The following is a 13284-nucleotide window of genomic DNA, read 5'->3' as shown; positions in this document are numbered from 1 at the left end:
CACCTCATTGTGAGGAAAAACAACCTTTGCCAAGGGTTTACAGGAAATGTTCCTACCTTTCAATTATAAAATAAATATTAGGTTCAACATTAAGACAACCTAAATCCACTTTAATATCCATAGCTCTCTGTCTAATTAGACACAATCACTATGAACCACATTTTAAACACCTTTTTGGCTGGACTACCGTACCATGAAAGTCGTAATCAGTCAAGCAGCGACTTCAGTCTTTTAGTTCTTTTATCAGACAACTGTTACTTCAAAACTTTCGCTATCCGATGCCCTCAGAACGCAGCGTGTCCTGCACTCGCTCGGCCGTCGCCACGTCTAGAGAGCAAAAAGGAAATGACTTATTTCAGGTGGAATTACACAATAAATGATAGAATACTCTTTTTTACTATATGTGTTAGATGTCTGCTTCATATAAATCAAAGAAAACGCTATTAAAAAGGCTAACATTGACACTTTCAAAATTGATTTGCATTTTAAGTCGTGTTAAAGTTCTGACATGAGCGCTCATACATCTGGTGATTTAATAAAAGTGATTGTGACTGTAAGGATTACAACACGAACATGCAGAGCTCCTCACCTCGTTGTGTGGTATGCAGTGATGGAAGTCCACCATTTCAGACACTAGCTTTTCTGATCTGGTTGTGTAGAGCTTTCTGGGGATCTGTGGAGGCAGAGCGTCAACAGGCTCAGCACTGATAGGGCCTCATTAACATATAACAGAACCAGAGGTGCTAAGCTAGAGCGGTAAGCAGCTCCCAAACTTACAATGATATACAATGCGAATACAATTGCTAAAGGTTTGTTTTCAAACATTGAGTACAATTTAAAGATGCTTTATTTTGCAGACTGTAATGTTCGATATAAGAAAAATATTAAAATTATAGTGAATGAAAGCAGGAAAGCAAGAGACTTATGAGCAGAGCGTTTGTTAGAGTGGATTGATTTTGCTGCTATTGCTGGTTTGAGGTTAGTGGTTTAGTCTTTAGCAGGACTGTGTACCTCAATACTCAGATGTATATTTTCAACTGAGGCAAAATGTTCTTGCTCAGACTGTTGGGACTGGGATGAGGCAGAGCTCGAAGGATATGGCAATGTGGACACTTGAGCTAATGCATCATCGCTCTCAAATACTGGGTTCACCCTCAAAGTATTCTCAAAGGCATAAGGAGCAAGGGTGTGCCTACGATATGAAGGAGATGAGGTGGTGGAGAAACGGCATCACAAATCACTGAAGCCTGACAAAAACATTCTCAAGCGAAAAAGTAAAACCAAAGGATTCATACTCACACCAAAGTCACAGCCTTTCTGGTTTTCATACATTTCTTGTTGATGAAAATTAAAATGCCAACGATGGCACAAACAAGGCAGAGACTTCCCACCAGGCAGGTCGTGATCATAGTCGGGTCTAATGGCACAGACACCAACTCGTTGCAGCGCTCTCCATGGTAGTGCCAGTATTTACCTACAGGGCACCTGAAACAAATGACAATTTGATATACTGTCAGGATATTATGACAAAGAGAGGATTGATTAATAATGGTTTTATATTGAACAACTTTAGTGATGATCGAGTATTATTGGACACCATGTAGGTGTCTAAACAGGATTAAAATGTAGCAGCCCACGCAGCAACAAACTCACATTGTTCTCCATCTCGTATAGCAAAGCTTCATGGTTGGAATGTTTTAGCATGATGTGATGGAATATTTTGGGACACGGCACCCTGGAAATCACCCACACATCTGACACCTCAAGATGGCTTTGAGTAAAACAGCACCATATGAGGCTTCTTGGCTAGCATAGCATGTACAGTATATGCTTGTATGAGTACTATCTGTATATATATATATTCACTGCTTTCTCTCTTGCTTATTATTTAAATCCCAATAATCCTGTGTGTTTAGCATTTACAGATTGATCTTCCTCTAACCAGGAACACAATTATTATTTTTCTGACACTCCACTGACTGTTTGATGTGCTGCATTTGAAAGTGATATACTAAATTAAATAGATTTTTTTTTTATTAATTTGAGAATTTGAGAATATAAATTATTAAGAATAATTAAGAAACCTTGTAAAAGAAAGAAATGCTGCAGTTCCAACCTATTTTGAAGCTCTGTGGTTTCTAACAGTATACATAACATTCAGACCAACTCAACATTAAGCAGTCAACCCTGAAAATCTGAAAGTCCCTGAATGCACCACCAACGACTGGGTTTCTTTGATTTCAACTGTATTATAACAAAAGAAAGAAAGAAATACATTTTAAACAACATCCCTAAAAGATTTTTAAGTCTTTGAAAAATGAATGTAAACTAATGGCTGCCACAAAGAGTGTGCATTTGCAAAGGTTAATGTTATACAGTAAATACCCTTTGTCCATATGTGAAAACCTTTAAATGTGCTGAGGTCATGGTGTTTTATTTCCTTCATCAGCTTTTGTGTACCTGCAGGTGGCTCCGTGTCCTGGGATTATTTCGCACAGGCCTCCATTCAGGCAGTAATTTGGCTGCACAACACAGGTGCTCTGACACAGCAGGCCGTCCACGGTGCCGTAGCCCGGCTCGCACAGACATTCGGCCTCCTTGGTCCAACTGTTCACCACGCAGCGTGAAAACTCATTGCATGCCAGGAATTTACAGGGGTCTGCTTGGTCAGCTGAGGGGTTGAGGAGAATCGGATGAGGAAGAGTGCCCACCACAGAGGTGATGGCTTATTAACATTAATGCAGCGTCCATCCGCGAAGAGATACAGGAGCAATTAAAGGACACTTTGAGTGATGTGATTGAAGGTGCTTTCCACAAAATGGGTTTAACAAGGTTGCACATAATCGTGAACTCTGCCAAGCACAAATGAGCATCGGATTTGTGTTGCAACACAGAGGCAGACTGCAAATGTGTTTGGCGGCTGCACTGACTTTGTAGCATGGATGAGCATATCAGTGATCAAATACAGCATGAGACTTGCATGCATAAGTTGTCTGTATCTTGTAATCACTCTGAAATATTAATTTTAAGTGTTCACCTGGTTCTATCTCCAAGGAGCGGCTGTCAATCTCGATATCTAGCCGACTAGATGCTGCACTGCAGAGGTCTTCAAGCACACAGTGAACTGCCTCGGTGACATTGTAAGGCACCGGCTTGTTCAGCTTCATCCTGCTGTTTACCACAACGCTGCCATTCCTGAAGTTGAGAATTTCCAGCTGCTTGAATCCAGTCAGATTGGATTGGAGATATGGCAGAAGCTGTGAGGAAGGATAAGGAGAGCAAATTAATATATATATTGAATCACCATTTTCTTTCACTTCTTCAGTAAAGAATCATCTAAAATAACGTTTCTCTGCAGTTAGTGACAACAGGAAAAACAACAACTTATTTAAAAGCGGGACAGATTTCACCTTGCTGAGTTCAAATGGAAGCACTCTTGATTCTAGGAGGACAAAGATTTCCACTTGGGTGTTTGGGTTAATGAAATTACGTCCGTGTCAAGTGCCAGAAAAGATCTGCATCCTCCTGAGAGGAAGACCATGGTGACAGGGTTTGACTTCCACAACAACAGCGCCGAGGTTTTCATAGCACGCCTGATTCGGAATTATTCAGGTCACACTTTAAAGTGTGAATGCTATGAATAGCTTGCAATTACATTTTTGATGCAAGCGTGAAATGCTGCCATTACTGAGGCATCCAGAGCAGAATGAGGGTTAAATTTATGAAGATTAATATGAGTGTTAATTCAAGTCAGAGAAGAACACATGAAAGGATTGGACATTTTAAAAAGACATGTGTGATGCTAAGCTATGTTGGAGAATCCATTTTAAGTTTAGTACCAAAAAGCAACATTATTATTGCCATGAGCTTGGTCTGATGATGATGATGATGATGATGGTGGAGCAAGTTGAGCCGTTCAAGTAAAGAACCTACATCGATGTCCATTGATCCGAGCCATTCCTCGTGCAGCCACCTTACAATCACCACAGATGGGGGGGGGGGGGACGTCAAATAGCCACAGCGTGAGAGGGAGAGATTACGATGCTTCAGCTGGCCTGGCTGCCGAGCTGGAGATAAGAGGCCTTAAGAAGCTCTGCTCTGATCGGTTTACTCCACTTATCACTGGCAGGCACTTCACTGAGGGCCAGTTCCATATAGCTATAATAGTCTCCAAGAAAAGAGACGGCTACAAGAGTGTCCGAGATTCCCAATAAATGGACAACGGCCTAAAGGGCCGCCGGGACACGGCTTTTCTGTTTGGTCATCTATTTGTCTCAATGCACAGTGTCGAGCCTTGCGTGTCAGCCGTAGATTCGATAACAAACTGTTTCTCGGGTGACTTTCACACAAGGTCAAAGCTTCCCGGGATCTTTCACAACAAACCACAGTGCAGCCATTACTGTGGACTGCAGAACAATCAGGAAACATGGACACAAGCACAGCCATGGCCTCCACCACATACAGCTTCTCTGAGGTTACACATGTATCTACTGGTTATTGTTCGGGAAAAAACTCAATCAACTACCCTTGTCTGATGTGGAAATGAAAAATATGCTGCCATGAAAAGAGTCAAATATTAAAATTAAACTAACCTCCATGTCCAGTTTTATTGGTTGCTGCACAAACCAGTAGGTACAGGAGTAAATGGAGGCAAACAGAGGGAATTGCAAGCCACTGGAGGCTAATGGGTCATATAGGGGTTAATATATGAAGATACAGCAGAACAAATGGGGTCCAGTACCATCAAAATATTACATTATGTCATTTAAATGGGCTGCAGACTGCATATGATTTGAAATTTGTTCATTTCTATCTTTCAGTCGTTTGTAAACCAGTTTGGACCAGTTTGATATCTTGGCTTTCTTCCACACCTAAATAGCCCATTTAAAGGAAGCTATGTTTAATATTCCTAATGGAATAGAGACAATAGCAGCAGACGGTAAATACTCACCAGTTCAAATGTTTGACCACATTAGTTTTGCCGGGAAGCTAAATACATTAATGAAGAGAACTGTAGAAACCACGGTTTGGGCAACCATTAAAGATTGGAGATGGAGAGTTATATATATATTTACATCCTTATTTGGGTTTGTAGTATCTATCTCTGCATGTAAAACATCTATTACTTCATGTATATATATATTATTATTATTATTATTATTTTTTCCTTAAAATAGTGGAAAACAAAGAATGTGAATAATGAATTGTGTCACAAATAATAAAAATGCAACAAACAGTAACCTATTTGTTGGCCCAGATATCTCTTTGCACTCAATCTGAAAACTAATCCCACATTCTCCATTGCATTGCAGCAAACACACAGTCCATTCAGTATCAGCGCACCTCCTCATTCTGATGCTGAGGCCATTGCGTAACCTCAAAGAGCGAGGCACCAAACCTTAAAACATGTTCCCTCCAGCAGCCTCCACCAAAGCCTTGACACTGAACAGGGATGTCAAGTGATGCCCCCTGCATTATTTGCTAATAGAAGGGGGTTTGCAGGGACACCGACTTCACCTGTTTGTCACCAACTCATGCAAATAAAAAAAAATCTAATTCTAAGACAAAGAGAAATGCAGACATTTGCTATTGAAAATCCTAAATACGTGCGCTGAATTTACCCTTGAACACTCAAAAGCAAATTGACTTTGTACTGTCGTCCCTTTTATTTCAATGTCCTGCTGCATGCAATAGAAATATATATATATATATATATTTGCGCTACCAGATGCAGCAATGCCACTGGATGTCCACTCACAGATGATTGATGCTACACTAAGCAGATTGGGCCCATTAATAGCACAATGTGCGTTGCTGGAACAGACTAGAATTACTTAAAGCTTCTTAACACAAGTCACAAACCTTCGAGTCCCATAGTGACTAAGGCAGACCCAGGGCTCATGAGTCAGACGCCCAGGGCTAGTTTGCACTCCTCCGGTAACAAAGCAATGCAATTTTAGCAACACATAATGCACAAACGCTGCAACGCTTTCTCTTTTCTGTCAGCCATTCTAACCTAATGCATGAAAGAAAGCTTACTCCCAAATATCTTGACAATCTTGCTTATTTTTCTTTTCTTGGTTTTTAAAACCATTTAATTTTACTTGCAGAAATCAGTTTTTCATTACATAATCAAGAAAAAAATAACTTGCGGTCACAAATATTTGAGCTGACTACGAGTCAAACAGAATATGAATATAGTCCTTTAAAATGCCAAAGTCTTTGCACAAAGTGAGAAAGTAAGGCAGCTCACACAATATTTAGAACCAGTCCCACAGACAAAGCCAACAGACACGAGCAGCTGCAGCAGTATACGAACAAAAGCAAAGCTGAACACTAAAGCAGAAAATGTTAGGTGCTCTCCGATTGTTAGATACTGCATTTCGGAAAGGTTAGTTAAAAATAGGAAGGTCAGGCTCTCTCTGAGGCAACGGAAATGAAGTTCCAATATGGAAAAAAAATACCGGTATGGAGGCTAAAGTTGTCTGTCTCCTAGGCCCAGATTTACTGGAAGCTCCAGGGTTTGGCGAGTTTCTGGACCCAGAACGCTGTGTCTGAGTGAAACAGAATAATTCTTTATGCCATCGACAAAATCTACGACTGTAAAACATCAGAATACTGCAGATAGCATCAATAATCTAAAGGTACCTCATAACCCCATCTCTCTATAACTATTTTTAAATATAGCAAAATATATACATTTATTAATTATTCACAAGATTTAATAGAGAATTGGTGAGGATAAGGCTTAGTGAAAAGTGCATCCTCATTGTAGAGCATCAAGATTTAGAGTTTTAATAAAACCACAAACTAAATATCACCTAATATCAGACTAATTTTAGCAACGTTACTGCACACAGTCTTATTCGGATTCTCTATATTGCACTGTATTCACATTTCAGCCTGGCCTACAAAAAAAGCAAATATGAAAAGGTGGAATGTAAAAACATGATATCCAGAACAAAAGCGTGTGCACCTACCAGCTCAAGAAAGGTATTCTCCAATGACCTATACTCTGGCGAGCTCTTGTTGAATAGGTCATCAGAAAACAAAATGTTAGTGACCCTCAAGCTAAAGAAAACCACCAACTCTTTGTTCCTATCCACTACGCTCATCAGTGGGGTGCTGGCTTGTCTCATGGCCGGTGCAGCCGTGGATTCGTAGGGACGTTCATCAGACTCTGAAGGGAATCCGCTGCCGCTCTCTTCTTCCAGGGGCTCAGTCACTTCGGCCGCCGTCCTGTTCCAACTTTTATCCTCTTGAACGTTTGAGCTCTGGGAAGGTGGAACTGTTGAGGTTTCACCGCTGTGCCCTCCAGTCACATCCCCTCTCTGCTCAGGGGATTCACCGCTCTCTGCAGAGGTTTCTGTGATGTATGTCTCAGTAGCTGGGGCGGCTGTGGACTCCTGTAGGTCTCCATAAACCTCAGCAGGCGCATCAGTGATGTCCGGTTTGGACTCCGGAGTTGCCGAGGAAAAGTCTTCATTTTGTTCTTCAGGGACTTCCTCAGCAGATTTGGGTACTTAAAAAAGAAAACATATCATAATGGAGTTTAATGATCAAAGAAATGCAACTTAATGTCATTACAAATCTAACATAACAGCAATTTACGCAGGACACATCATAACTGATCGTAGTCTTCCATACACAATATCTCACTTCTTCTGTCTGACTTCTGTTTACTAAAATGACCTCATTTTGAGCCAGTTTGTTACCTGCTTGACACACATACATTTTTTCATAATTTATTCTAAAGCAAACTGGATGATGTATTTTTGCAGCCATTTAAATGGAACCAAATTCTTAATTATTATCCATCAGCCACATCAGTCCCAGCAGAGTCATCAGCCGCGTCTGGACTCCATCGTGGGAATGATCTTCTTGCAGCTCAGGGCAGATGCCTTTGGGGCAACAATGTCTCTGAAGACTTCAACTGTTAAAGACATTCTAGCAGACTAATTATCACTTATCTTCCGCTACAGTAAACAGTTATCTCTGCTTCATTTACTCGTCCTTTCTAATTGAACCATTGACAACACTTGTTCAATGTTTTTGGCACAAGAATAGAGTTGCTGCCCTCGAGATTTTGAGTTAAATATGGTGCTGGAGTAAAATAAAGTGATTAGCCTGGCACAGGATAAAGACTGAAAGGAGAAGTAAAAAGATTATTGCAGGGTAAAGTTTTGTCCTAACAGTAGCTCTGTTAGTAGCCTCATCGGTTGTCCTTGTATTTTGTGTCCTCTGCTCGTCCTCTCACCGCCCTCCGTCCATCAGCACAATCAAAAAATTAGAACCCAGGTTTCCGCCCCTTTTCTGACTCCACACTGAAATCCAGTTTTCGGTGAATGAATAAAGCTTTGAATTCTGTTTCCTGACTGAACCTGAGAAACACCTGGAAGAGGCCTTACCATCTGTCACCTGCTCCTCAGATTTAGGTTCAGCTCCGTCATCGGGCTCAGCTGGTGGTGTCCCCTCCACCTCTATCTCAGTTTCCTCTTCTTTCTCCGTGCTGGATTCCAGATTTCTGTCTGGTGTTATAATGTCACTGGACTCCTCCCCAGTGGATTCTCCCTCCTCCCATGCCATCACAGGGGTGAAGGCAGATGTAGCTTCTGGGAGAACATTTGGGGTGAAAGGCATGAAGGTCTCTGTTCCCAGATTGATTGAAGAAGATTCCAAAAGACTTTCTATCACTGCCTCAGTGGGGAGGAAACTTTGTGTGCTCGTCTTGTCTTCTCTGGGCACCTGTGTGGCCTCCTCGGGTACGATGATCTCCTCAGAGTGCAGACTGAGCTCCGCAACTGGATAAACCTTTGTTACTGAAAGGTAAACATTCAGCAAATTATAGCGTGCCACTGATTTTTTATTTCAGATGTGAGCATATTAAACCTACCGGTCTCAAAGCTGAGCGACTGTATGTCAAGCGGCAGCGACAGATCCTGTTTTAAGGCCTTTACAATGATGTGCTTCAGTTTTGGAGCGTTGGCATCCTGGTTCAGTTCCGTGTCGGGGGCCTCAAGACCCTCAGGGTCATCATTGAGCTCTGTTTCTCCATTGAAGACCACAGCGTAGTGTACAGACTCGTCTTCTATGCTGAAGCAGCACAACAAATCATGACAGAATTATTCCTGGCTAAGAGACCTCAGTTATAAGAGACACACCTTTTATAGTCATTGGGTCATGTGCCGCAGCAGGGGCAGGAATTTTATCTTTAGATTTCATTAAAAAGTCACCTCAAGGAAAAGGCTAATTCAATTTTCGTTCTCTTGTCTCATGAACTGTGTTGTTTATCGAAATCGATCATTATTACAAGCTTCAATCATATAGTGTCCAAAGTTTAATTGAATTGGATTCAACTTACCGAAACCCCAGAACTCGGATCTCTTTGAATCCTGGAACCTTTTTGAATACATCAAGCAGCTAAAAGAAAGAGAAGGACAGTTAAAGAAAGTTAAAATTACTATTTATATCTATTTAAAGCCTAAACATGAAGGTTACTTCATGAGTTTAGCGCTTTCTACATCAATCCTATAATTTAGGTTTAAGAGTTAAAGTAATGAAAATGTTGTCGGCCATTTTACAAAAAGAGTAACAGAATAGCAAAACAACAAAGTGCTCTTGCATTTTATTTACTGTACACTAGAGCAACAGTAACTTGCAATTGACAAGCCAATCAATGAATTAACGGGCATTGTACCAATATTAATAAAAATAAATAAAAACCTTCACTTCCTCTTTAAAAAAATAAATAAATTGTATTTTAACACCCAAAAATCATTCTGAAGAGCTGTAGTTAAAATGTGAGTCAATACCTTCTTAGAGATAATCTATATGATTAGATCTTACTATTTCAGGCTTGTGGTCAGTTGGCAGTCTTACATAAAGTCCCTCAGTCACTACCTTAAAGCTGTTAAATCAATCAAGGTGGCATTTACACAGGTTTAACCATGCTAGCGATGCTGGAGATCACACTGACTGTAAGACATCTGGAACAAACGGACAACAGGAAAGAGTGTTCACCTTGTCTTTGAGCTCTAGTTTGATTTCATCATACTGCGGATTGTCTGGGTCACTGAGCAGCTTGCTGTACATTGGGTCCACGACGGTGACCCTGAACTCGACAATGTACTCCTCATAGACCTCCTTTATCATGTTGGGGCTTTCTTCATTCTGGCAACAAAAACAGAAATGATTATTAGAGTAGGGCCATTAAAAATAGTCAAATGAGATGTGTGTGTTGGGTTACCACAGCAGCTTGCGTCGGTAGGAGAACAGGCTTGGGTGTCCAGGTGCCTGAGGGCAAATATCAACTAGTTAATTTAGAGGATTATTATCACAAATCCTGTATAACTGTTGATAGTCAACAGTCCAACTTACATAGTCTTCCTGGCTCTGGGGTTCCAGCAATATATCTGGAAGTCAAAATATAAAAAATAGAGAAATGTATAAGATTCCTATTCCTAAAAATCAATTTTAATGTTTGCTTAATGTCCCACATGTAATTCTTGCTTTGCTTTCTGGAACGTACCCTTCAATTTCAGCTTGCTCAGCCGCTCTCTGGGGGGGGGGGGGGGGAAATAATAATAATAAATAAATATGAAATATTTCTATGAAAACTAAAGAAAAACTTGAAACATACATGGTCAGAAACATTTGGTCATATTAGTGTGGGACTCACCCTGGCAGCAACTTCCAGATGCTCCTGAGAGCTGCTGAAGTTCTGGGCCAGGTCGTCCATGCAGAGGTTTTGGGTTTGGCAGGCGTGTACCCAGGCTCTGTATTCTTCTGAGTTGGGGACTCTGTCCAAGAAGATCCTAAATGCCTCCCATATTGCCTCCTGACACACTGAAGAGATATGGCATGGAAAATATTAGAGGGAATCAAAGTTACAAATAAGTATGAGTAAGGGACGTTTCGTCTTCTCAGCGTACATAAAGGTTTAATAGATAAGGTGTGATTTGGGCCTTTATCGACAAGATTGCCTCACTGCTCTGCTCACAAAAGCATTTCCACACTGTTTACCATATGAATACACAGCGCACAAAACATATTAAGCATGTTCTGATTGAGAAAACCAAAATGGTAATTATGCTTCTTTCAGTAAATGTCAAGCTGTATTTTTAAATTGCTGCATGTCGGTGACAATTTTGTTAGTATTATGGTGAAAATCAGCACAAGGACCAGAAGGAAAAAAAAAAGCACATGAATTATCTGCTTCTGTGGGGGAAACAACCCCGAGCTGCTTTGTTTGGTATCATGCCTGTGGGAATAGGTATTTATTCACAAATTATTTTCTGGGGTGATGCAATTATTTCCAATGCACAAAATTAATCTGCCTCCTTTTAGAATCATATGCAACAGCTGCTGTGATGGAACAATTTGAATTATAGTAAGGAAGTGACCCTTCAATCCAATCCACAATTCATATTTTACAGATAAAAGATATTTGCATCCCCAAAATCAGCGGTGCACCATTCTGTTAATTTCCCCAAACTCAAAGCAATTAATCTCTAAAAGCAGAGCGTACAAATATTCATTCAGCAACAAACTTTAACAGTGGAGATTTCCTCCTACCTCTGAGTTTGTAATACATCCGATGGCTACCGATGATTTCTTTTATTGTCTCCTGGGGACACACTTTGACCCCTGTGTTAAAGACTGCTGACCTCTTCGTCCTGCGTCCATCCTGCGATTCTCTGACATTCGTGGTGTGTCTGATCGGTCTGGAGGCTTCTAGAAAGTGTCGGTACTTCACATCCCTGAGTCCAAAAAAACCGTTGTCATGAAGGTCTGCAAGAGCAGTCAGTTAGGGTAGAAGTTTAGGAAGAAATACAACAATGTGGGCTGATATTTATCCAGCACAAGATACTTTGATAAATAGAAAACACTTTGTGGTAAGTAGCCGAGATTTTTCTGTAACAATGATTCTTTCAGTTAACAGCAAACAACGCAAAAGCAAAAATCCTTTGTAAGATGACATCTGCAATGCTTCACAACTGTTGTATATATTCTGGATCACCCCTAGAACACATTTTGCATGATAGTGCCTATCGGAGCTCTTTATGACTGTGATTTTTATAATATATATATATATATATATTAAAGCCTCCATTTAATTAAATGGGAAAATCCAGATTTATTTGTATCTCGACAGTATCCGCAATCCAGATTCGATCCAGATTAAATTCGGTGTTAAGATAGAAGTCTCCAAACCTAGTCAAATTTCATAAACAATCAATAATAGTATCGAGATATTGAGGAACAAATTTTTAAGCTCCATTGACTGCAATGTTAAGGAAAAGTCCAAGGTGATCCAGAATGACAGGATCTCTTCTGGAAAATGTTTTTATTTCGTGATGAAATTTAAATATCATCGTGAAAATGTAATCATCAGTTCCTGGTAACATTTCCAACAGACAGACAGACAAACAAAACAACGACAGTGATTACATAACCCCCGCCTCGGTGAAAGGAAAAAGCCAGAATCTAAAAGATTCTGAATTGTGATTGGAAATGCAGCCTTTTCAAAGCTGAGAAAGTGATGCTCTCTTCTCTCTAAGGAATGATTGCTGGATAGCCCTTGGGCAACTTGACCCATGTTGCAACTGCAGATTTATTCAACAGCGCAATAATGAGGTCGTACAGAGGAGTATCCAGGTGTGAATGAGCAGAGATGCATTCATGTGGAAAAGGTTTTATAGAGATTATTATATGGATGTCTTATTTGTGGTGAACAGTCCCACCACATTAAAGTATTCAGGCAATAACACCGAAACAAACAGCGTTTATCGACATAAATTACAGCACAGAGATGCTGCAAATGTTATGATTTTTTTTTAAAACGTATTTCCTGGTCACCTTCGTAAAGAAAACAATCTCAGTCACCATCGTGAACCATTACAGGAGGGTAATTCCACATCATTACACAAGTCAGTGTGCCAGTCAACACCCTAACACAGGCGACCCATTTAATAAATCTATTTTGTAATGCCAAGTAGGAAACCACAGAGAACCTAAGACAATAAGCCAGGATTTATGAGCTCCAACATGCAGACTCCAGGTCATTAGACCCACGTGAATGCAGGGCTTCCTCTGGATTAGGGAAATCAATAAAGGTTATTGAAGAATAAAATAAAAAGTGAGTAAAATATATACTCTAATACTCAATAGTCAATGCTACATACTACATTTACACAAAAGAGAAGTAGAATCTTCTGCACAGCATGGTGGACTAACACTGGACCACGCGCAGAAAAGCAATAGCATGGGAAGAGACTGGAGAAT

At 40.3% G+C, this 13284-nt stretch overlaps 1 protein-coding gene across 1 annotated transcript; it reads right to left on the bottom strand.

Moving 5' to 3' along the window:
• Positions 1 to 243: 243 nt before the first annotated feature.
• Positions 244 to 11790, bottom strand: LOC137914883 (interphotoreceptor matrix proteoglycan 1-like; the record flags this gene model as incomplete). Its single annotated transcript, XM_068758372.1, has 17 exons — positions 244 to 327; positions 590 to 673; positions 1012 to 1192; positions 1300 to 1485; positions 2461 to 2671; positions 3038 to 3257; positions 6465 to 6574; positions 6977 to 7522; positions 8409 to 8819; positions 8894 to 9093; positions 9362 to 9420; positions 10021 to 10170; positions 10247 to 10293; positions 10378 to 10412; positions 10529 to 10557; positions 10679 to 10845; positions 11575 to 11790. Coding segments are annotated over 17 exons (2936 nt in total), but the record flags the coding sequence as incomplete, so codon positions are not given.
• Between the last annotated feature and the right edge of the window lie 1494 nt (positions 11791 to 13284).

The sequence above is a fragment of the Brachionichthys hirsutus genome, unplaced genomic scaffold, assembly GCF_040956055.1.
Source record: "Brachionichthys hirsutus isolate HB-005 unplaced genomic scaffold, CSIRO-AGI_Bhir_v1 contig_565, whole genome shotgun sequence".
Taxonomy (NCBI): domain Eukaryota; kingdom Metazoa; phylum Chordata; class Actinopteri; order Lophiiformes; family Brachionichthyidae; genus Brachionichthys; species Brachionichthys hirsutus.
The sequence above is the reverse complement of the archived record's forward strand: the minus strand, read 5'-3'. Positions and strand labels throughout refer to the sequence as shown.